Source organism: Lineus longissimus, chromosome 4 (assembly GCF_910592395.1).
Source record: "Lineus longissimus chromosome 4, tnLinLong1.2, whole genome shotgun sequence".
Classification (NCBI taxonomy): Eukaryota; Metazoa; Nemertea; class Pilidiophora; order Heteronemertea; family Lineidae; genus Lineus; species Lineus longissimus.
Genome location: NC_088311.1, coordinates 17729397 through 17753703, shown reverse-complemented (window position 1 = coordinate 17753703; position 24307 = coordinate 17729397). Strand labels below are relative to the sequence as shown.

General features: G+C 41.2%; 1 protein-coding gene across 2 annotated transcripts; it reads right to left on the bottom strand.

Moving 5' to 3' along the window:
- Positions 1–1414: 1414 nt before the first annotated feature.
- LOC135486165 (A disintegrin and metalloproteinase with thrombospondin motifs 6-like) lies at positions 1415–23290 on the bottom strand. Of its 2 annotated transcripts, none has more exons than XM_064768748.1 (24): positions 22402–23290; positions 19539–19726; positions 17367–17719; positions 14382–14514; positions 13869–14035; positions 13238–13455; positions 11934–11977; positions 11101–11206; positions 10468–10614; positions 9868–10015; positions 9328–9435; positions 8773–8918; positions 8434–8497; positions 7873–7984; positions 7250–7395; positions 6883–7006; positions 6484–6564; positions 5809–5975; positions 5414–5555; positions 4695–4824; positions 3914–4124; positions 3131–3304; positions 2697–2844; positions 1415–2206 (listed from the first exon to the last, which is right to left on the bottom strand). In XM_064768748.1, the coding sequence occupies exons 2-24, from the start codon at positions 19621–19623 to the stop codon at positions 2079–2081; spliced, it is 3282 nt and encodes a 1093-aa protein (XP_064624818.1). In that variant the 5' UTR covers positions 19624–19726; positions 22402–23290; the 3' UTR covers positions 1415–2078. The 2 variants fall into 2 exon arrangements, with proteins under 2 accessions (XP_064624818.1, XP_064624819.1); XM_064768749.1 differs by having other exon boundaries at positions 22667–23290.
- Positions 23291–24307: the final 1017 nt, after the last annotated feature.

The window sequence follows — 24307 nt, the reverse complement described above, 5'->3', positions numbered from 1 at the left end:
AATTTTGCCTCTTCCCAATCCGCCTTATTCTATCTCGCCTTTGTCTTTTTTCGCCTTTTCATTTTTCGCCTTATGCTATTTTGCCTCTGTTTTATCTTGCCTTATCACAAGTTGCCTTATCAATTCTTGCCTTCGTCTCAGTTTGCCATTGTCTTAATCTGCCTTCTCCTATTTCACCTTGTCCTAATTTACCTTTGTCCTAATTTGCCTTCATCCTATCTCGCCTTTACCCACCCCGCCTTTGTATTATTTCGCCTTCTTCCCATTTCGCCTTCTTCCTACTTTGCAACAAACTTGGTGTCTTTACCCAGGTTTGTTGAGTCAATCTTTCATATGAAAGTGTCTTCAACAGTGTTGAAGGGCTTCTAAGGTCCATTCGGGGGTACCCCCAACCAAAACCCGGTGGACATTGCCAAAATCACAAGTGTAGATAACTTCTCAGCCATTATAGTCATATTACATTACATACCATATTACAAAAGACTTTTGTCTCTTTTACCCATGTTTGTGGGGCCAATCTTTCATATAAGAGTGTTTCCACGAATTATGTTTTGGTACCCTACCCAAAGGCTGTTGTTTAATTACCAATGTTTTCAAATCTTCATAACTTCTGAACCATCTACATGTAAGCTTACATGTATCTCCAAAACCAACCTAGTATCTTTACCCATGTTTGTCAAATCTTAGAGTTTTCCAAGTCTTTCATGGAAATATTTTGACATAGTGTTTTGGCATTCTTTGATAAGTAAGACTTGTGACCTGGTACTATATAGGAGGGATGGGGGTGCTAAGTATTTTATTGATCATTCAAAGTGTGAGTGCTTCTGAAGTTCTTTATTATGAACTATAGTCAATAGGCCTACTCAAATCCAGCAATCTGGAAGATGTATTCCTTTGATCATTGGGGAATTATGAGGCCTTCTCACAGAACGAGTTAGCTCTCAAGACAACAAGGCAAAATAGAACAAAGGCAAGATAAGCAAAGGCGGATTGATAAAAGGCGAGGTGAGATATGGCGAAACGGGAGAAGGCAAAATGGGAAGAAGGCGAATTGACACAAAGGTCAATCAAGAAAAGGCAAGATGAGATAAGGCAGGATGAAACCAAGGCAGAATAGGACAAAGGCGAAATAAGAAAAGGCAAACTAGGATGAGGCAAGATGAGAGGAAGGCGAGTTAGGAAGAAGGCCAATTGGAACAAAGGCGAGATAAGACGATGGCGAAATCGTAGAAGGCGAATTGAGAAAAGGCAAGTTAGGAGAAGGCTAAATGGGAGAAGGCAAAATTGGATAAGGCGAATAAGGTTGAGGCGGAATGGGCAGACACCATCTATACTTGTTGATAATACTCCAATGCTACTGTCGAGATGTTTCATGTTCAACAGGAGGAATGTGAAGAAGAAGCCAAATGCCGTATTAGACTAACAAAATACATTTATTGTGTTTTCCATAGAACAGTACGGTTGAATCCAGTGGGTATATATAAATAAATAGCATACAAATTGGCCCGTCAAGTGAACTAACGGGCAAAGCATATTAGCCCATTCAGTATTAAAAGTATCCATGCTTTTATCCTCAATCTTGCTTTATTATGATTCAGTGTATGATATGTCCTAAAATCATTTTAGATCAAGGTAGTATTTATCCGTCCCATTTATAACTTAGTTAACATTTATATTACATTATGTACAGAAATTCTGTCTTATATATACAATTTGAAAATCATTGTGCGCTTTTGACCTTGCGGCAGAATACTACAATTTGAAACTGTGCTTTAAAGGAAGACGAACAGGCAGAAGCCAGGCTGGTCTGATTAAGTTGCAACATGGCGCAGATAGGGGTCTTTCCTATCTCCTGTACACTTCTGTGAAACAGAAGAACGGGTATCATTTCAATCGTTTATTCATGAGTGTTTGAGATTTGTCCATGCAGACATGCCCTGTCATCACAAAAAGAAGGTGATCAACTTCTCCTGGACACAGAATTGTAATCCCTGGATTCCGCCTTCCATCGCCAACACGTCTTCTAATCATCGGCTCGGTGCGTTCTCTTGTTCCATAAATGCGACCGAAACCTTTCTTTAGCCAGCCCGAGAGCCCGCCAACCTTGTACAAGTCCGGCAGCACAGTTTCTGGAAGTAGGCCCTGTTACAAAAGCCATAACTTCTAACCATCGGGCAGTAGTGGGCGCGGTTAACGTCCTTGCAATCTGAACGACAGAATAAGAAATAGCATGAATTGTGTGTCATGAACACAGTGCAACATTAGCGGGCAAGCTGATAAGAAAGATACAATGGTCTGATCAGAATAATCGTCATTGTACTATTCCTAACATTAAGGAAAGGTCGATGCTATTTTTTCCGACGCAGAAGATTCTAAGATCACGAGCTTTAACGTATGCATTACATGTAATTCTACATGTTCGGACGAACAGGAAGCCATAATAAAAATTGATTCAACCATAACAAATATTTCTATAATGGTTATTTTTTACTACTAGTAGGTTACTTTCTCTGCTGTTTTTACTGATTAAATTTCACAGTTGATGCAATAGCAACTACCAGATTAGTTGTTTTACTTAAAAAAATTAAGAGTGGACAGTCCCCCTTTAAGGTGCGGCCCTTAAGAATCTTGAAAAAGCCCATTTCTCTCAAGGTCCAAAGGTCAAAATCCCTCACTACACACTGTTTTTTACTTACCAGCATCGGGTATTCTGTTAGAGACACACTTCTTGGAGCAGTTTTTATAGCCAATTGGTCGGGAGCGGTATGGGCAATATCGACCACTGTTATAGGTCTGGCATCGGACTGCTCGCTTCTGGTAACCATCGCCGCATGAGACGGAGCACTGAAAAGAAAGTATTGTTTAGATTATTTTGCGTTTTCATGTTTCATTTCCCACACTACATATATCGAGCGTGTAGTGTCACAGCCGAGACTCTTGCAGGTAGACTTGGAACCACTGATGGCACAGGCCGAGTAAAAATATTATTTACTCAGCCCCGCCAACTGAATATTATCAGGGTTATGCACCGGGGTTAGAGTTATCTTACAAGGTGTAGTTGCCGCGTACCACTATCTTTTAAAGACAATGGATGTTGCATTTAATTCCCTCTCTCCAAAACCTTGCTCACCTGAGTCCATTTTCCTGTGACCCACTGTGGTTTTCGGCAGTGTCGTATGAAACATCTTTCCTTGGACCTTGGCTTTGGTTTGCCAGTGCAGTAGCGGACATCTATGGGACGGGCACCATCGGATATACAGTACACGGCACGCACCTTGTACCCGGTACCACAGTCGGCGGAACACTGGAAGGAAAGAGAGTGAAGGTGATGTATTAGTAAGTCTGTTTACCTGATTAAATTATGACTGGTCCACACTGACTGAAAAAAATGAATGAAAAAATTGTAGGTTAAATCTGCCAAAGTTTGCATTAAACTCGCCCGTATGCATTTACTTTATGATGCGTTGTTCGAAATAGGTACTTACGGGTAATTTTATATAGTATCACATAAGGAAGATATGACAGTATCATTTTAAAACGAAGCATAAAGCATGCTCCAGTAAAGTACAATACGATACGAATACAACATGCCGCTGAAGTTATGTTCAACCAGTTCAACCTGCAGGTTGAACTTAATTTGACTAAAATTACTCAAGTTGAGTCCCCAACATTTTCACGAAAATCGCGTCTGCTTCGGAAGTATTGAGAGATTGTACCGACGTATGTACATGTACAAGGTCTATAACTGTGTAAAACAAAATGTAGATTGATTATCATCACTCCTATCCTCTGATTTATCATGATTTGTAATTTGACAATGAGGAACGACACATAAACACGACTGTGGGTAGAAAGTATGAAATAGACTTTTTCGTCTGCATCAATATTTTTGTGTGCCTTAAATTGGACTCACATTTCTCCATTTTCCAGTCACCCACTTCGTGGGGCATTCCCTTTTCTGGCACACTTCTATTGCCTTGGGCTTCTTCTCCTGTTTTTCACAATGTTTAATGGCGACTTTCGTCTGCTCCAAGTCATCCACTTGGCTCATGCAGGCCACGTCACGTGATATCTGACCCTTGCCGCACGTGACAGAACAGTCAGACCATTTTCCTAGTACCCAGCTGAAAATCAAGTTGAGGATATACGACGATTGGTCACTTTACATAGGATTCGCGTACAAATGTTTGAAAAATCTCAGGAAACATATTAAATCAAAGGACGAATGGGTAAAACATCCAACCAAAAATCTAAGATTTCTTATAATTTTCACAAAGCCAGTGAACTTCTAAAAATATTCCAGTCTTTTAAATATCACTCTCACAAGCCTCATGTGGGCACTCCTTGCGGTCTTACTACAACAACCATTCCAACCGAACCAGACAGTCCGTTGGAATTTGCTTTTGTAGATATGAATCATCGGTGAACATGGTGAAGAGGGTCTGATGAATTTCCGATGTTTTTTGACATTTTACAATGTCCTTTTGTTTACCTGATCCCATATATATTTCGATCGCATTGTTTCTCGATTGGTTTCATAAAAAATTTTTAGTAAAAAAACCTACAAAATTTAACAACTCATATTGACTCTTTAGCTCAATCGCAGACTGAAAGAGTCAAATGTCTGTGGTTCGAATCCATAACTAGTGTCTTGTATTTCTTGTACAATACATGTTTCGTCTCGGGTTTCTTACCGCGGCGGGCATGATTGTTCATTGCACAACTTCGTCCTCGCCTCTGGTCGTTCATCCGGGTTGCAGTAGGTCTCGGACACAACCGAACGGTCATCGTTCCGCACACATACTGACACTCTCTTCTCGATACCTAGAAAAAAACGGATGTAGTGAGTAAAAGCCTAATTGAAACTTAACTTTCGGGATAGATATCTTGGATCGCAAAGCCGGCGGGTAAGTTACAGTAAGCACTCTTATACTACTAGTGGAACTCACAGCGGTTCGAATCTGCTTTTGAGGAAAAAATATTTTGAATTGACCGAGAAATGCCCTCCTGGTAAACGACACCTTTGAAAATCCTGCGGATCATGTTCATGGCTGTTATCAAGTTACCTAAGTTACGAGTCGTAAATGAGGTCATCATGATCACTAAGCAAATTATATTAGCTGCGACATGTTAATGTCATGATTAAAGGAGTTCCCTTTAATTATTATATTCTGAGACAATAATGTTTAGAACCGCTCACACTGGAGAACGTGTATTTAATTTGCACGAATGCTGAGATAATCTTTTGCACTTTAAACTATTGGGGCCCTGTTTCCCCGGTTGTCTGTACTATGTAATAGGGAGTTTTCGCAAAGCCACCGAAACGTTCCCATCGTTCGACTACGAGATAGGCGTTCGAGTTGGCATTTCGGGGGATTCGCGAAAACTCCCTGTACGCGCAGATTATCTATACCTTTTGCGCATGACTTGCTGCATTCAGACCAAGGTGACAACTCCCACAAGAACCTAACTATCACCGGCGTAGTGGTCTCCCCTTCTTCATGTGGGACATTGAAGGTATACGAAATCCCTTTATTTTCCTCTTGACCCAAAATCTGGAAAATATTAATTACGACTAAAACTTTATTATATACGGCTGTTGTGAATGCAAGGTAATAGCTTATAGGATGGTTGAAAAGGAATAGTTCTTCGCATTTACTGACTGGTTGACAGACAGCGGGGGTTTTCTCGCACGTTAAATTTGGAATTACCCCAAATATTTCATCATATATCCTAGTTGATGCCAGGGTTTACATACATGTACATGATTTGGTAGATTTGCGGAATAGGAAATTATACAGAACCTACCGAAGCTATGACATTTTTCGTCAGCGGACCCTTGGCCTCGAGGTATTCAGGTTTGTTACCAGGCCTGGCGTAATTGAACACTGTGCCAGATATCTCAAACGTCTTGGTGGACCAGTCGATCCGCCAGCCACCGTTGACGTAGAATTTACCATCCGCTGATTTAAGAGCTGAAATATTGGAAGGAATTTGAACCTGGACCTGTCGAAATCTTTTGAGTTTTTAGTTTTTTAAACGCCAATATGCATCCCGTAGACAATTTTCCTCTTAGAGGTGCATACTAGTATTTAAAGATTTTTCAAAAGCTCAAAAATAAAACTCATTTCCAAGTGTGTATGGCTTTTTATCTGAGTTATATAAACCGTGGAGATTCTTTTCAAATGTCAAAATCTGAATACTTTGTTGAGTGGCCGATATGATTTCAAATATTAAGGAGAGGAGGTGGCAATTATTTTATCACACCCTGCTCACAGCTAAAGAAACTGGTCTGATTGCTGTTTTTCTTTGAAAAGGAGTAAAAAGTGTCACCTCCTTGCAAACAGGGCCTACAACATAACTCCCCCTTGCACATGTTTCCAAAGCGAGTAAGTGTGTATCGATTGAAATGTCCTCGTATGTCAGGATGAGTAAGCGTAGGTCTATATCAATTTCGAATGTTCTGTGATTGCAGTAACATACCTAAGTAATTCCTAGATTTCTGAATTTCTTCTATTCTTAGGTTCGTTGCCCCAGTGGGAATTTCGATGATATCAGAATACACTGAAAGATAATAATCAATATGCAAAATTCGGGGAAATCTTCTAAAATCGACCTCGCAATCTAGTTCCGTAGCTAGAGGAAAATGCCCGACCCACAGGGGTAGTCAAATAACGTATTTTTCGTCCAGATTTGGGCTGATGGTCAGACTGATGGCATCCTGGATTTTAGAACCTTTGACTCACCAATTCATGTGCAAAGGAAGGAGCATACGTCTCACATCGGTATTTGAGAATGGACTGGCGGAGACCCCCCCCCCCCCCACCAAAGCTAGCTACGTGCCTGCTATCGATATCCCCTATACTCATTACCCAGGCTTACCTCCCATTCCAACTTCCTTGTTGTAAACGCCAGCCACAGTCTGACAAGACGAACCATTGCCGCCACACTGTCCACACTTGTCTTCGATTGCACCAGACCCTAGCACGCTATCACAACCTACAGGCTGAAGACAGAAGATCATTTTTTCATTGTTTTTATAATTCATGTTTCTTTCGTTCGATTCATGTTTCTTTCTTTCGATTCATACTCGATCCGAACTCACCATCCTCGGATTGAAGATGCAAAATGCAAAAAAAGTTGTAAAGTCAAATTCTTGGATCTAGTTGCTTCCACAAAAATTTAAAAGTTAAAATCAAATGCTATAATTTTTTCCTTCCATTGAATTCGCCTTTGGGGGATAGTTTACCTGACAGTGCCCATTGATACACACATCCTTTGACCCAGGGTAACACTTGGTACCATCGACGACCTTGGAGGACCTTTCAGTGTAGAAGTTAAAGCCACGCGCCCTGCAGTACAAAACACATGGGTTTTTCCGATTCTTCTGATGACCTTGAAAGCAAAAAAAGTGGTTCATGTCAGTGCCGGATCCAGAAATTTGAGAAGTGGGGGGGGGGCGAGAAATAGATAATTCCTTCTTGAAAAGATGCACCATGAAATATCGTTGCTCCCCCCCCCCCCCGGGTGGGCATGCGATGTCAGTGCAAAGTTCCATAAAATGGCATTTTTTGTCTTTCTCCATATACTTTAATTAAATAATATCCACTTAAAAGTGATTCGCCTTGCTAGGCGTTATGCACGATATATTGACTTTTGTGTGATACTCGTCATAAAATCCTTAAAGGAAAACATACACCTTTAGGGTACACCGTAAATCACGTGTTAAAACTTCAAAAAGTTGGAAACACTGGCTCCTTCTCTATTGGACAACCCCGAGAAATATCGTGTACGAGCTTATGAAAGTCTACGAAAACCGGATATCATCAAATAATTATAAATTTTATTTATTTATTTAACAAGACATCTTACCTCCGATGACTCCCGTATAAGGCACCCATTTATAATACGTTCCCCTGAACTCAATGGAGTTGTAACTTGAACACTGCAACTCCCTAAATGAGGTAGTATTTGTTGGGCATTTCTAAAAAACGAATTAAGATAGAATTAACTGATAGGCTGGTGTAGATGTAGAAGTGTCCGGCCCTGTTGTATTCTGACGAATTATACGTCCTGTCAAAACCACAGAGATTAAAATCACAAAATATAATTCTTTGTTCCCCGGATATTTCGAACTTTTACATCGGTTTTAGGGTAGTTAGAAGCTCGTGTTTTAAAATAAATGTGTTATAAATAAGGTGTAATGAATATCAATGTGTAAATGACGTATCATCATCTATCATCACGGAATATTGTTTGGAGTAATCAACAGAATGGTAGACTGCAACCAGCGTTGTCCTCAATCCACGTTATAGAAAATCCCTCCTTCAGACGCCAAATTGTATTTTCCGAAGACCGCCTATCCTAGACACATGCACATGTGGTCCACCTTGTTGCCGGACCACTAAAAAATATGCGAAACAAAGTTCTTACCTCTGTGTTACAGAGTCTGTACTTCTTCCTCTCGCCAATGCAGTATTTGCCACCAAATCGAGGTCTGTAAGGTAAACATTTTTGCGGTAAGTTGTAAGTCCAAAGTTACAGCATGATACTGTGATAGGCGGTGGTGTCCGTGCACCGATTTTCTCCGTGACAATGCACGACACGATCTTGCCAGAATGTATAACGTATATTTTTTAATCTTATTGTTAAAGCATACCAGCATCAGCTCGAAAAAATCTTGCCCTCATTAACATTTTAGAGAAAACAGTCGGGATTAACCGTTTTATTCGAACGATTATTTGGAGAAACGGATTGCCACGCTTAACTCACCTTGGGTTATCGCATAACCGTTCAATTACTTGGATGCCACCACCGCAGGACCTGGAGCACTCGCCCCATGTTGTCCAGTTACCCCAGCCTCCGTTGGTACCGCGTGGGCGATGTCCTTTTTCTATACACCTTCCTCGGAAGCACCACTGCAACGGTGAATAAAAGATCAGGATGTGCTTCACTTGGTTTGCTCTTAGGGCACTTTCCGTCGGCTTATGGTGAAGTGCATGGTGCTGGGTTATTTTTCGATATGACAGATGCTTGCTATTGGGCCGTATTGAGTAGCAACTCCATTAAAATATTGGAAAAAAACTTAACCAAAACCATACAATTGTAATCATTATGATTAAGGATATACATGTACATATGTATTTATTAAGCTACTTTCGAACGCAAAACGAGAACTGTGAAAAAGAAAAGAAAAAAACTAACGAACCTTGACGTCACCCTTAAATAATGCACTCAAAATCTATGTTATTGGCTTGTGTCACAATATAATCGATCACGAAAACTTTGCTATTTCACGAAACGCTACTCCATACATGTCTCTCTTACCCCATTGTCGACGTTGAACGATGTGCATTCCGTCCCCTCAGCCGCTGGGAGGTTGTGTGTCACGCAGTGATCATTGGGGTCGCTACACCACAAAACGCTGCACATCACCTAAAATAGAAACAACCTATTTTTAGAATATCAAAATATTCTTTACAAGTTGAATGGCATACTCAACAACATCTCATTTGACTGTGTTCTCCTTCCCTTTAAACTGACAAGCCGAAATAATCCCTGCGCATTCCCCTTTCTCCATACTCCTTCCCTTCCTTCTACTCTCTCGCGCAAGAGAAAAATATAAGTTTAATTATGGGAAGCCTATAACATAAATTCTCGAGAGTTTGGTGCAGCTAGCTTCCAGTCGTATTGTCAAAGCAGAGAATATGTTTCTTTATTACTGATGTACAGTTGTCATCAGACACGCGTGAGTCACGGGGCAAATGATTCAAGGAGAGTTTATAGTGCGATGACTTTAGCTTTAAAGCCTCAATCGAGGACCACCGCAGTATCATATATAGACCGGTCTTACATGCAGCCACTTACCCAAGGTTCGTCCGGGCATTGCCGTGACTGCTCGCCAAATTGTGACTGGCATTGCTCATCAGCACTGTGCACCCTCCCGATATGGAACTTTGGGGTTTTCTTGTTCCACTCTGGAGGAATATTGTCCAGGCATTTAGCTTGACCTGAGCTGAAGAAGATGAACATAAAATAATGTTCAGTCGGCGTACTAAATATTCCATGGAATATTCCGGATTGGGCGAGAGAACCTGCGTAATTCAGCTGATCATATCGTCCGCCGAGGGTGCGTGCGCGCCTGAAAGCTTCACAACCATTCTCATAAATTCCACGCCACACTCATGACGCCCCGGCAAAGTCGTTGGTGTGCTATCTCAGGCTTTTCTTTGCCAAATACCATTACATTTTATTGGAGCACAGAGGCACCACAGCGAAATACATGTACAAAACATATTTAACCTGTGGTTTAGGAATAAGACAACAACTATGTCACTACCTTGCTGCAAATACAAATTGCGACAGTGAAGGCAACTCACGATCAAGAAACAATAGACTGTGGGAAAACATAAAATCTACATTTTCGTAATGAACGAAAAAGAGAAATATCAAGAAAATAACGCTTACTCTAAGAATTGTGTGATGTAATCCTTACTACAAACTGACCAACTAAATGGATCGTTGTTGCTTGTGATCTGGGCGGCCATCAGCCCGGCAGGTTGGTGTTCTGATTGGCCACAGGTATTACCCGTTCCGTCATGATGCATTCCAAAACTGAAACAATGGAAAAACAAAGTGACTCAACTGACCAATGCAAAAACTCTCGTACTTTCACCGATATCACGTCGTCTGGGGGCAAGAATCCATCTTTAAAACCTGTGCCAATGACGCGCTGAAAAACTGAAGAAAGGGAGGGGTTGTTAAATGCATGTGTGTACGGCAGTCCATTACGTCATCCTGATTGGGTCTTGAGGCCGGTCCACTGCGTCCGGAGGGTAGTTTGAAGCTGATTTGTTTTGGTTGGTTTGGGGAAAACACCTTATTTGCCTTTGCCTGCAATCGGTAAATCTGCAGTCGAAGGGGGTGGAGGTTGGCAAGGCCCGCGAATGGAGAATATATCGGATTGTGGGTTTAATGTGAAGGGTCAATCCTCATTTTGAATTCGGAGCTTTCTGGTGTACTTTTTATATTCATTTGTTATTGCCAATAACATGTTATTCAAAATCGTGTCTTTCTATACATGTATTAACTTTCACTTACTTATGACCCATCTCGTGCGCTATAGTAAATGCTGATGCCAGTCCAAGGTCTTCTATGATGCTACAACTTCGCAGGGGGTCACACATCCCTGCTACTGGTGCTAAACCTGCAAAGGATATAAGGTCAGTGTTATTTTTTAAATCAGAAATTACAATTTGACTTCAAATAGAAGTGAATAACTTACTGGTAATTCAAAACATCTTTTCGTTTTGGGAAAAGTGGAAACCGAGTGTTCGTCACCTCCCGCCGAGTTCACAATTTAAACTCATGGTGTCCTCTCCCTGTGCTTTGAGAACGTCACATTTACGCATTTCCGTTATCATCCTTGTGTAGTGGGTGACATCACCATGTGTAACCTTTGACGAAAAGGTCATACGCCATCAAAATGTGGGGTTTCACCTACAATGCCATTCTTTGTTCTCTGCAACATTATTCATCATTGTGCGTTGCCAAACAAACTGAACCTGACTGATGTACTACAGTTTCAACGATCTAGGACCGATTATGAATATTTCATCAAGATACGAGAGATATCAAAATAATGCACATGGTCAGTCGATGCCGTTTAACATGTTCAAAATCGTTAGAAAATGGGTTGGCTACGCCAAAAATTGCCCGACGGTCAAGACATTATATTCCGTCCTGACCTTTGCGTCGATTTCGTAGTAAAAAACAGATCGGTAAACAAGAGTTAGGCTCCGATGCAGTCAATTTCGTCATCCTGATCGTTCTTCCTCTATGCGACAGGACGAGGCCGGGTCACTGCGTCCGGAGTGTAATTAGTATGCATGTAACACCCAATATAAGTATTGCAGTTATCAAAGAACGCCTACCTAACGTTGCACAGGGTTTATTCTGGTATGTGCAGATATCATGTCTGAAAAATAATGAACTAATTGAAAACATTTGCAAACGCAAGATGAGAAGACGATATTTTGAGTTTTAAAAAATTATTCGGTGCCATAAAATGAAAAATCCCATGAAATGACATTTACTCAACATATACTTTTAACAACTTTCAGAATGAACAGCACTGTAGACTGTAGATCATGGGGCTAATCTTAGAGTAACCAGCCTAAATGGTTACTCTGAGGGCTAATACAGTGTGCTAGTATTGTGTCGAAGAGTTTGAGCTTATCTTTTGAGATGTCTCAGGCTCTCGTCTTTTCCTAGGAGGCTGTGAATCCAAAGACTCTCATCATCTTGCAAACAGGGCCTACGACACGACTTCTCCTTACGCATTTTTCCGAGTTGAAGGGAATAAGTACGTATCGAGTGAAATGGCCTGATATTGTCAGGAGGATAGACTCTTTGCTTGTGGCGTTCGTTCTAGTTCCGTATTCGCTTGTGGCCTTGTGATGCGCCACACACAAAAATTACCTTTAGTTTGCTTATTGGACGTGCACATTGATTGTCGTATCAGGGAACATACCATGGAGCCAAAGAAACAACGCTTCAAGCCAAAAAGTTCATAATCAAAGGAACAGCCGATGAATACAAGCATTTGAGTTCGGCCTACTAACATACAGGCGCTACTCTACCGGCTTAAACCCATCGACCGAGTAACTCGCCGTGGTGTAGACAGATATACAAATTCTATAATTACCAAGTTTCAGCGAATTCGTACTGCACTGTGGTATTGTATTTTTAAGTGCATTTTTATTTTCTTGGACCACCATTGCAAACGGCGTACCCCTTTAAAATATCCTGTCCAATAACATATACATGTACATGTGTATGAATCTGTTTCTATTACACTTCGAGATGTCACCATCATTTCAAATGTCAGTTCTAAATGTTTCTTTCGATTTGCAGATTGTTAAGGGAAAACTTGGGCGTGGATTTTACCTAGCCAGAGGATAATACCCCTGCTTGATACCATGCGCCGCCACTTGTGGTATCACACTGATGCTGATCTCTCTCACTGATTTTCGCCAGTGTTGCCAGGCAGTTTTGGACATTGCAAATTTCAGGTAGGCCTTAGTCTACACCCCGTTCCAGTGCATTGCTTATTGCAGTTCAATAATTTTTCAATGATCCTGTTTGGAGAAGTTGCGGTCCTGCTGGAAGCCGGTTTTGTATGGAACACCAACATATCTTCTGCCAACCTTGGCCCTTTAAAATCGTTCATGCTCACCTGGTAATGAGAATGGCGTTATCATGACGAGGAGCCTTGGATTTTCGCCTCTCCTGGGGTGAGTTGATGGACTTCTGCCACTGACAAAAACTCTTCAACGATTTATCCGCATGATGAGTTAGATATAATTTTGTCTGATGATGCATTAGAACAATGATGCGAGTGACTACTATCTGAATCATGTTCCCTATAGATGCGTCTCGATATAATTGACTAACCTGAAATAAGAGATGGAATTGTATTTAATTTTGGACTTACGGCACCACCGCATTCTACAATACTGTCTGGTGCTCAACTGAGAAAAATTTGAATTGGTCATGGCTAAATTTTTCACGAGTCATGCTCAAATGTTGCCCCACTGTTATCTCAACCCATGGGGAATTGGTCACTGTCATAAATCATTTGCCCTCCTAAGTAGATTGAGAAGGTAACAGACTAAAAATGCGAAAAGCTGAGTTTGAGACTTGTCAATTTATCGGCGTTGTACGTCAATCCGAAAGGTACACCACCGATCCGATCCGGTGGGAAATCTGCCAGACGCACTTTAAATGGATGCACCGGAGAGGTAAATACCTACTTCCTGAGTGGAGATAGCAATAAAGTTAGCATCAACATCTCCAATAAAACTTACTATATTCATCACAGTTAATAAATAATTTTCGACCTTCCTTTTGCCATACTTTGCTGCCATGGTTTTATCCGCGACCACCAGGGTCTCTACGTAGCGCTGCGTGCTCACAGATCGCTTCTGTCGGGCAGTCCCTGAGTAGCTCTCACTTCTAAATTGAGGTGTGCTATCTATGAAAATAGAGGAAGGATCAACGGTTTTGTCATCCATAAAACAGATCTTGTTTGGACAACAATTAAGAAAACAGGCTCAAGGAATCACCGTTATCACTTTGAAAAATCCCTTTTGGGTTGTTCTGTGGAGCTGGTGAAGTCGGGCACCATATGTTTCAGTTCGGAATAGTTCCAGGGAATGGTATAAAAATGATTAGATATTCTCAAGTTCGGTAACGCACGAGTTCAATGTCCTAATGTACGTGCAGTCCGTGTCTATGTAAAAATCGGCTTAGGTTGCGTGTCGTTTCCATAACCTCGTATCAGTGATGTTATAGTATGACTTGAACAAATCCTACTTTACCTGATGTGCCACAAAAGTGGCCTTTATTTTCTAGTCTTCGTTTATATATTCTATGAGGCTGCCTGGTGGTGTTCCGAATATATTCTAAAGGTTCTATATAATATTTTTCTCCGGCAGTCTCCACAACACCATGCTGTAAAAGAATTGACAGTCAATATTAATCTGCAGCACAATTTTCATTTACACTGTAACACAAATACGTCAAGTCATGAAACAGCACAATTATTGGTATTCAGCCTGGAGACAATATAATCGAAGGTAGACCCTTGCTTTGCAAAGGTGTTGGCAAGGTTAGGAATATCTAACCCCCATGCATACTGTTTCTTTAGACCCAGTTCTTCTGCCGTTCACTTCAGACCTGCAAAAACGGATGTCATTGACATACCAGACATTTGGCGACAGGAGTTTGTACTGACAGACTTGACTCCTTCCAGTAATCGGTATAATACAGAATGAAATGTTAACCTGTTTTTGGGATGAACTTTCTTTCTTGGTCCGACATGAAATACTATATTGAAAAAGAAAATATTATGCTATCATACCCATATATAATACTATCATTAATAGTGCTATGCTATCATACTGTTATACTATTCCTTTAAAAATGTAGTAAATTCGTAACAACTGACGAGTATGTTTATCCTTTGAAGCGGTGGTAAGTTATTTGTGATTCATCTGAAAATGGTCATCATTATTTCAGTATTTCTGTATTTCAGTACTTTTCTGTTGATAGTGACATCATCGACAGAACAACATTCTTCATCATCGCGAAAACCTAACTTTTTAACGTCTACAAATGTCCCAAAAATCTGTTGACGAAAAGTAAATTTTAGTGAGTAAGAAAGTTGTTTTGGGGCTATCCTAAAGTGGCTGATCCTGACAGACCATTTAGTTTAATAGCGATCATATCCCTATATGCGACCTTAATTGGGGATTATCTGTCAGTAGCAGTGCTCATCCATGTGGTGTCTATCCATTTGGGATAGACCATTCCGTCAACCTGTCGCCTCTAAGTGGATCTCAGACTGTCGATTTGACACATCTTCCCTCTCATTTGTCATTAGTTCGGACTGGGCTTTCTCAAGGGAGATCTCGTTTCTATTTCTAGTCAATCGAAATCCTATTTAGTTATTTTAAATAGATTATTTTGACTTTCGCTGACAATATCTTAAATCATTCAGGATTTGCTTTGGAATTAGTGTCGGAAGCTCGACACTGTCAACATGTCCGTCTCGGTTTACTTGATGGTCCCGAGGGCTGATCAATAAATAATGAGAACAGGGCCCCTGTTTCATTTTAAGAATGGTTTATCATCGACATTTGCATGTACTTTCATTCCACAAATATCCCTTTCATTAGCATATGTGTACGAATTCATCCATAAATCCTCCAGTTACGGAAACAGAGCTTTTGGAAAAGAGTTAGGTTAAGCCTCTGAACCTGCTGTCATAACCATACTCTTCAGCCAAGCTTTTGATGCTGATTAGATTATTTTTCCAAAAAAAGGAGGGGCGGCGTGGTAGGTGAAAACAACCATCTATGAAATTAGTATCGGGCATGTGAATCAACCAAGTATACCAGTATTATGCAATATAATTTCTTAGACAAGCCTGCAAGGTTGTGAATTCATATCAGAATCGACAGAGTCTTCCGTTGATGCCAATGAATCTTGTGTCTAGAAAAAGCTCTGAATCCACCGCCTCTTGGCTCAGGAGTCAGCCACTCAAAACACTAACCACTGCGTTTTCTCGTTAAACACCTGTCAGGAATGTTTGTGGTATGTCCATTGGTCATTCAGTTTCCAGCAACCTGCCCATATAACTTAACATTGATGGTCAGAATACATACTGGGCTACGTGACCTTATTATTTTTATTAACCTTATATCTGTAGTTGCCATCAGGAACCTTCGCATTCCGAGATTCTGCATTGCCATTTGGCACAAAATTCGTGAAATACCATTCAAATTACCACTCGGTAAAAACAATTGGCCTCACTTGTAGAAAGGCGTTGCTTTCAAGCGAAGTATATCAAACCTGCAAACGCGGAGGGTGAGAAATCGTTAAGATTAATTCCCGCAAACGTTACCTTGCTTAACCATAATGTCTAACGTAAAGCTGCTGTACATAAACTCGGAATTGGCTGTAAGGAAAGCTGGCGCAGCGGCGCTAAAAACTCTAAATCCATACCGCCATTATGCTATAGTCTTGCCTGCACATCGAGTATTGCTTGGTTGGGGAAGGAACAACCCGATTAATGATATTGCGCATGACAAACCAACAATTCATCAAACACTTATCGTCCCCATTTATCACTTCATGTGGAGGTGCTGGCGTGCAGAACTTCAGTTCAATCAGTGCACAAACAGTGCACAAACGACCAAGTTTATGTCCTAAATAAACCCACCTGCTGCAAGCGGGATTGTCGGCTGTTCTCCAGCATCCCAACATCCGTTCGATGATAAATGTGCACCATTTGTTGTCTAAAATTCGCACATCAATTAAATACAAACTCGTTTCTCGTTACTCATAAAAAGTTTTATTATACTCAACTAATTAGTCGAGAATAATAAAACTCTTAATATTGCTGTTTCGTGGTATTTATCGTCGCGACGTTTTTCTCCGACCCCGGGAGGATGAAAATTCATGCTTCTTACAAGATCGTGGAATAGCAAGATAATTGCTCAGGTTCGTCCCATGCATTCGAAATTTCATCCATGAGCGCGCTTTTTAGGTGCGGTGATTGTTTTCAATGGTGACCGAGTTGCTAGGAAAGATGTATGAGCCGTTTTGATTGGGTGGAGTGGATTTGTCCGCCTCAACCCGCAATAAAACCATCGGTTTACTCCAGCCTCGGTAACGTGTGCGAGAGAGATAGCTTGCGACTGACTCTGGTATTCGAGGACGAGGTCCTGGTCAATGGCCCGGCAATCGGTGTTTGTTATTTTCCTCTGACGTAATCACAATTTATCCAAGAAAAAACTCACCATGCCATTCTCCAAGGTAAATATCGCCCTTGACCGCTCCATTCCTACCACTGTCCCAGCGTAGTGACTCTCCAAAGACACGTAACTCCGCTCGGTTGTGTTCTCGTGGAAATATTCCACTAAAGTCCGATGATTGGGAAATAATCCAGTTTTTGTTAAATTGATATGAAAATTGCTTCCAAAAGCGATGAATCCTATATATACTGGATGGTCATGTGATAGGTCATGTGATATGTATTGACTGGCAGTGTCACGCTTCTCTCTGGTCACGTGCGACTGATCGCTGCTCAAGAATTGGCCCGAATCTGTCGCGATGAACGGAATGATAGTGTCCTCATCGAGGTGGACGTCATCTGTAAATAAAGTAACAGATGTCATAAATCTTTTTGGTTTGCCGATAAGGGACTCCATCCCATCCCGGTCTTCAGGTTATCTGTACATTTCGACGTACATATTTCAAATCATATATTTTCGCGAATGATTAGAAACAATATTTCTAACAATATGAAGATTTTTCTCGACTTGATAAAGTTCTGAGAATGTTCACTAGGCAAGTTTAACTATCTCAAAAGCTTCTATTTTCCTGGAACTCTGGCGAAATGCCTCATTAGTAAACAGGTGTAAACACTCGCAAGCTCATGCATTACAATGGAGAGTTTTCGCAAAGCCCCCGACGCGAAATGCCCAGGTGAACGCCTTTATCCCATTGTTCAACTTCCTGATCACGATGTCGAACAATGTGATAGGCGATGACGTTGACGCTTCGGGCGCTTTACGAAAACTTCCTAACTGAGACTGCTCCGTAACAAGGATATAGTGACTACACAATGGAACTTAAACTTAGCGAGTACGTATTCATGGTATTCACATAGTTGGGCATCGATTTTTATGCCAAAAAGTATTTGAATTAAGTCTGCAAGTGCAAAATAACGATTAACTGTGAAGTCGTAAGTGATCGTGCAACTGCAAAATCCTGATTGGAGAAACGAAAATGAAATGCAGGTAATCTGGAATTAGCCCCGCTTGGCCAATACGTCACCAATCGGAGATCAAGTGAACTGGCTTCGGGTGTTCTCTGAGGCAAAAAACAAAGTTTATCGACCTACAAATATTCTACAAATTGCTTTTGGATACCTCTGCCATGTATTACAAGCGTGGCATGTCATTTCCAGCGACAGACCCAATCCTGTTGAATTTGACCTCATACTGCGTGTGATATGGTTTACACAATGTACAACAGACATTCCTGGCAAACCTAACCTGAAGCCAAAGGTATATTATGATGCGGAAGTGTAGCTAGAATTAACGGAAGTAAGATAATGTTCATGTATCTGGTCATCACTTTCATAGTTTGGTGATGTATGACGACAGCTACCTGAGGCAATTATGAGGAAGCTATAACGTGTTGCCATGCTTTATACACCCGGGCCAGGTTGTCCAAAAGTACAACATTCATGTTATCCCAAACGGTTACGTTAGGTATCATTAAAGACATTATCTATTTTAGCTAATCCCATTAGAAATGTCCATGTTAAAGACTTAAGCGTGGTTTTAAACAACCCATCCAAATTCTGCTCGTGTTTTATGTTTTCTGAATTTCCGATGGCGTGACTTTACAAATTAAGCCCTGGCACTATTCGGTTGTGTAAAAATGTCGGCCCTTTAACACTTCAACCCATTTTTATATCAGGAAATCGATTGAGTGACCTGGGCTGCACCTGCAGTATCGAATGGTGCGTACCGAATCTTATGCAGCCACCTGTTGATAACGATGATGCCAGGTCGAATTTATCTGATCAAGCAGATTGATACCATCAGCTGTGATTACAGCCCTAGATTCTGGCTGAGAGAAAAAAAATAGCTAAACATAAACGTATTACAATCATGAGAGGTTCTTCAGGCCAATTTCAAGGTCACTCGATTCTCGGACAGAAACCATTTTCTTCTCAGCATCGCGGCAGACAAAGACCGCAAATTGAAATTGGTTGCACACAGCAGGGAGTGGTTGTGGTAGTAGTCACTGACTTGGCCGACTACGGTTGATATTTGCGTCAACCATGAGTAAAACTGATCAAATTTAGGGGACAATAGCAACAAACATGAAAAGAGCGTGCTCTCCTTCAGAAATAAATATGTGCTTGTTGGATTATAATAAATGTGATAATAACCCACCTTTTATATGCTTGCTTCCTTGGTTTATCGGCGTGGCGCCACCTACGGCCGTTAGCCACACCAAGACGCCAAGTAAAATCTCCATCTTCCTGCTTCATTCAGTCCCTCTAGCCGAAAGACATGTAGCATCATAACTTGACCCTGGCAGCACTCGACTGATGGAACATCGCACTGCTAACACCGCATCCCTGGAAGAAAAAAGTAGTTGTCTGTAAGAAAAAAAATGTCTACGACTTCGCAGCACCGTTCGTATTGTCAATCCAATTCACTGAACAGTCGGAATCGGGTTCTCAAATTGTGTCTATTTGTGTAGGTCTGAAATAGGAGTGGGCCATCGATACCTTTGTACCTTTAGAACATTGCTGTTTTTAGGACCAGGTTTACTTCCTATTTTAACCTATGAAACCAAGTTGACTTCTCTTCGAGTTTAAGGGGATTATGCAGATGCTAAAGCGATGCTAAACAAACGTAAGCTACTCGATCTACCGTCCTTCGATCTCACATGGTGATTTCCTCATGCACCGACTCCCCCCCCCTTTCTAAAAAACAATGTCAAATTTGCATTGAACGCTGCAAGAAAACACCATCAACGGCATGGTTGGAATGGGTTAAATCCAGGTAACTGTGATCCTACACCAACAACAGAGCGCCGTCAATGGTTCATTCATGAAAAAGCCCAGGTAGAGATTTACAACCCGGAAAAACGATATATCATCGTCCAAGGTAGACAGACTACTTTGCTAGAATCGAGTTTAAAAAATGAACCAGGGAAGCACTGACGTCGGCAACAGACCGATTCCTTCATTTCAGGATCAGGATGAGGATGTATCATGTTCTCTGATGTAAGAGATGCCAAATAAACCCGGATGTTGAGAACTTTCCTTTATCATGTTCATCATCGATTTGTGGTTGGCGCGCGTTCGGCTGCATCACCGATGTTAGCACAAAAAACGAGAGCGGTTAATCAGTGGACGGGTGACCGCGGGAAACATACCACAGGGTATATACATTATTTTCCTAATTTCAGGTTAAGAGTTAACTGGTATCCAATTCATATTCCGCAAAGCTCCGGGCAAAAACCTCTTTTGCAGTTTTGCAATGCGAGCTGTAATGCATCTACCCCATCTCGTTTGAATCCTAATGTTTGTTTCTAATCTTTTCGTGCTTACAATATTGAAGAAGTCACATTCATTAAATTTATCATGACGACAATTTCGGTACGACAAACCTTCGTTAAAGTTGGCGGACAACTCACAATAGCAATAGTTCCGCTAGTTGCGATTGTAAGAAATATACGGCTTTGTAAGTTTACATAAACATGTAAACATGCACCGAATAAGCATGTATGTAACATACAACAATTCCAAGCAACGTGTGCTAATTGGTAAAGAGGTGTTTACATTCGCTGGTCAATTTTTTGAACAAATTCAAAGGCTAATATTCTTGAAATCGAATTCCTGAAAATATTTGCAAAAGGACGTCGAGCACGATTATACCAACTAGAGCATGGTTATACCTGATCACGGAACCATTTGAAGCGAACTACGCTTTGAATTGGTGCATGCAGGGGTCACAGACCAATATAGCAAACACTAAATCTCATTCAGAATTGTAGAGAGTAGGCCGGTATACCCATCTGCTATTCGGAAGTCAACTGTAGGCTAATCCCAGCCAAGGGGCCAACTCTATTGATCTGTCCGAGTTCGGGGTTGGGCAATTTTTACCCGAAAGGTAAAACGGAAGTCATATTTCTATGTGCTTATTCGGGACCTTATTTACAGTACTCAGTTTGTCATCTTTACGTTAACATTCAACACAGCTAATCCCCTTTAATCTCCTGAGCAAGCAACAGTTGGCTTTAACATAACATTTAGGTAACGGCTTTTACTCTTGAACAAGTTTTGAGTAGCCAACATCTCACAGAGACTCTAGTGATTCCCAGCGTCTAATCGGGGCCCAAAAAGTACCTTTGTATAAGAAACATGCCTTCTTTATTTACCATTGAAATGTCTGACTAGGTAACCACTAACATCACTGTAAGTAAACCAGGTACTCCACCTGGGATTCCCAGGTTAGCCCGGGATATACCACATCAGGCCAAGCTAGCTGCCGAAGCCACAGGTTGTTGGAAGCAGCTGAAAACACTGGCAGCACACAGAGGATAAAGTCTATTTATTGACATCGAACCGCGCCACACCCTCATTCAACCAACATTAGTGTACTGACCCAGATTGTTTTCAAAACCTTCTAATTGATAACTCTATATGTGAAAATTGTTATTCAACTTAACTAATTAATCATATTGAGCCTTGAGTTTGCCCTTAGGCTAATGCAGAAGTCGTAGACAATGGAAAAAGAAAGTAATTATTTGATACCACAAAAGCAATATCCAATTGGGGAGATCTACAGAAATCAAAATATCATAATTGAGGTTTTTGATCATCGAAAGACAAAGTCGTTTTTTTGCTCCTGAGCCTTCTTTACCAACTGGTTCATCTTTTGTTTTGTAAAGCATTGTTTAGAATCTGTTTTATATCATTCATCCGATCAAAACATCACAAAATTATGTGTAGGGTAAATTTACCAATTCGCCTATTCTGAGCATATCAGCATTGTGTGATGTTATGGTGATAAAATAAGGCTTTATTGTAATCATTCGACGGAAACGGTCCAATGCAGTTAAAGTTAAAAGTTTAGGGTTTATAGTCTGATATCAACTACGATATAGGTTATCATCCGATATAATAAATGATATAATAAATGAATGGCAATAAATATTTAACTGAACTTCTGAATTCTAAAATGAGGCAAGAAAGGGAAATATGGTGATGTAGCACCAAAAAAACATACGACTTTAGCCTACCGTTGGTATGTTAACTAACATCCTCTTATTTCAGGCTTCTGTCCATATGATACTGTGTCACTATCATTTAATTATCAAACATCACCAATACAGAAATACTATCTCAGTCATAGACTTGTAGGCTACCCAAGACCCCGGATGACTTCGACTGCCGGAAGAATCATTTGTGCTTGTAATTTTAAAGGCATCGATATGCATTCCGACAGCCCACAACACTTCTGCAGGATTATCACCACACCAGCCGACTTAGGAACTTGTCACCTACTTTGCCCTGATGTATACGTCGTTCATGATTAGCAAAGTAATGCGAGGATTGCGTATGAGGCCAAAACGACGAGCCCTAACAGTGTAACATTTGCACGTATACTCCGCAAAAACGACGATCACCACATCACAATCATCAATCCCTCAACCTGTAACCATCAAACATGTCAAATAATTCACAAAACGCACTCCCGTGCTTCGGAACCAAGCGCTCAACTGTACAACACTGGCTTTTCTGTCTGTTCCTCCGTCCCTTTATCGTTTTGTATCTGCCGCTCCCTTAACAGCAGCACGACCGATTCCTAGAAACCGGAATTCCGTGGCCAATCTCCTTCAAGTATAAAGACCGACACTATTTCAGCTAAGAGCTGAGTCAACTCAACACATCCTTCCGAACTCCGATCCTGAACTCCAATCCCGGAAGCACTCAGTCCGGTCCAACTCTCTCCTACGGATAGTTAGCGAGGATCGAACACAATATCCAGTCCCTTACAGTGAAGCGAAACCACGCATGCACGGCGCGCCCTCGACCCCCCCAAAAGCAGCTGGGACCAGCCACTCTGCCCTTCTTCACTCCTACACCAGACTCCAATCTCCGAAGCAATCCGTCTCGTTGAACTCCCTCCTTAGGATGGTAGCTAGTAATGGACTCAATCTCCACAAACAGGCGGTGAGCAAAGCGACGGCACACCTCGACCCACCAACAAGTCGCCCCAGTTCCCTTCCCAAGCGAAACTCTCTGTAAGTTCGCTTTGCTTGTCTGCCGGCTACGTTTGGCGGCGAGAATATCGATGAAACAAAGCGATACGGAAAGTTTCAACTCGCCGTTAGGTTATCGGGTACATATCTTACGAGATAATGGTAAATAGTGGCGGAAATAAGAGCTATTTAATTGGTAATTTTTACATTCTCCAATGCCTTGGTTGTGATGGAAGTGCAAAAAACTCGACGGCAAATTCTATCAGATGGTGCTGGAGAATGCAATGCCTTGATGAACTTCAATGTAGGCCTTAAAGAATGAGTCTGTCGCCGTGATATGAAATTACAGTATCTTGATCAACTGTATAAAGGACACACGCAACTACTGTAAACATAATACATGTAGATACATTGTTGAGGCGGTGAGCGAGTCAATTGGTCTCAACTCAGTTCTGTGGCCAAACCAATACTTAATAACCACCACAAGCTACGATCGCTCTCTAACATTCTCTCCATCAAATCCGCCCTCTGTTTGTTGCGAAAACTTTGGGATGATGAAACTAATTTGGGGCGAATGCAAATCGGGCACAAACACAAAGAAATCGCTCTCCGTGCCCCGCCCTTCTTTTCTTATTGCAAGCCTCTCACTGCAAGAAGCCAACGGTAGGATAGAGTCCAGTGAGAAACGAACAGCCTTCGTCGTTTGGCTTTTAAATGATAATTTTGTCATGCTCCCTTACCTGAAGCTCTTGAAGCTCCAAGCTTTATTTACAGTTCATACCGAGAAAAACTCCTCAAAGTGTTAACAGTTTGTTTTGGCGTACTATATACATGTACATTACGATGAGTTACATCTTGTCTAGAGCAGGTGGATGTCTTCAAAAATGGTTTGTTGCAACTCCGTTGCTTTATTTCACCTATAATGAACAATACATACATGCGT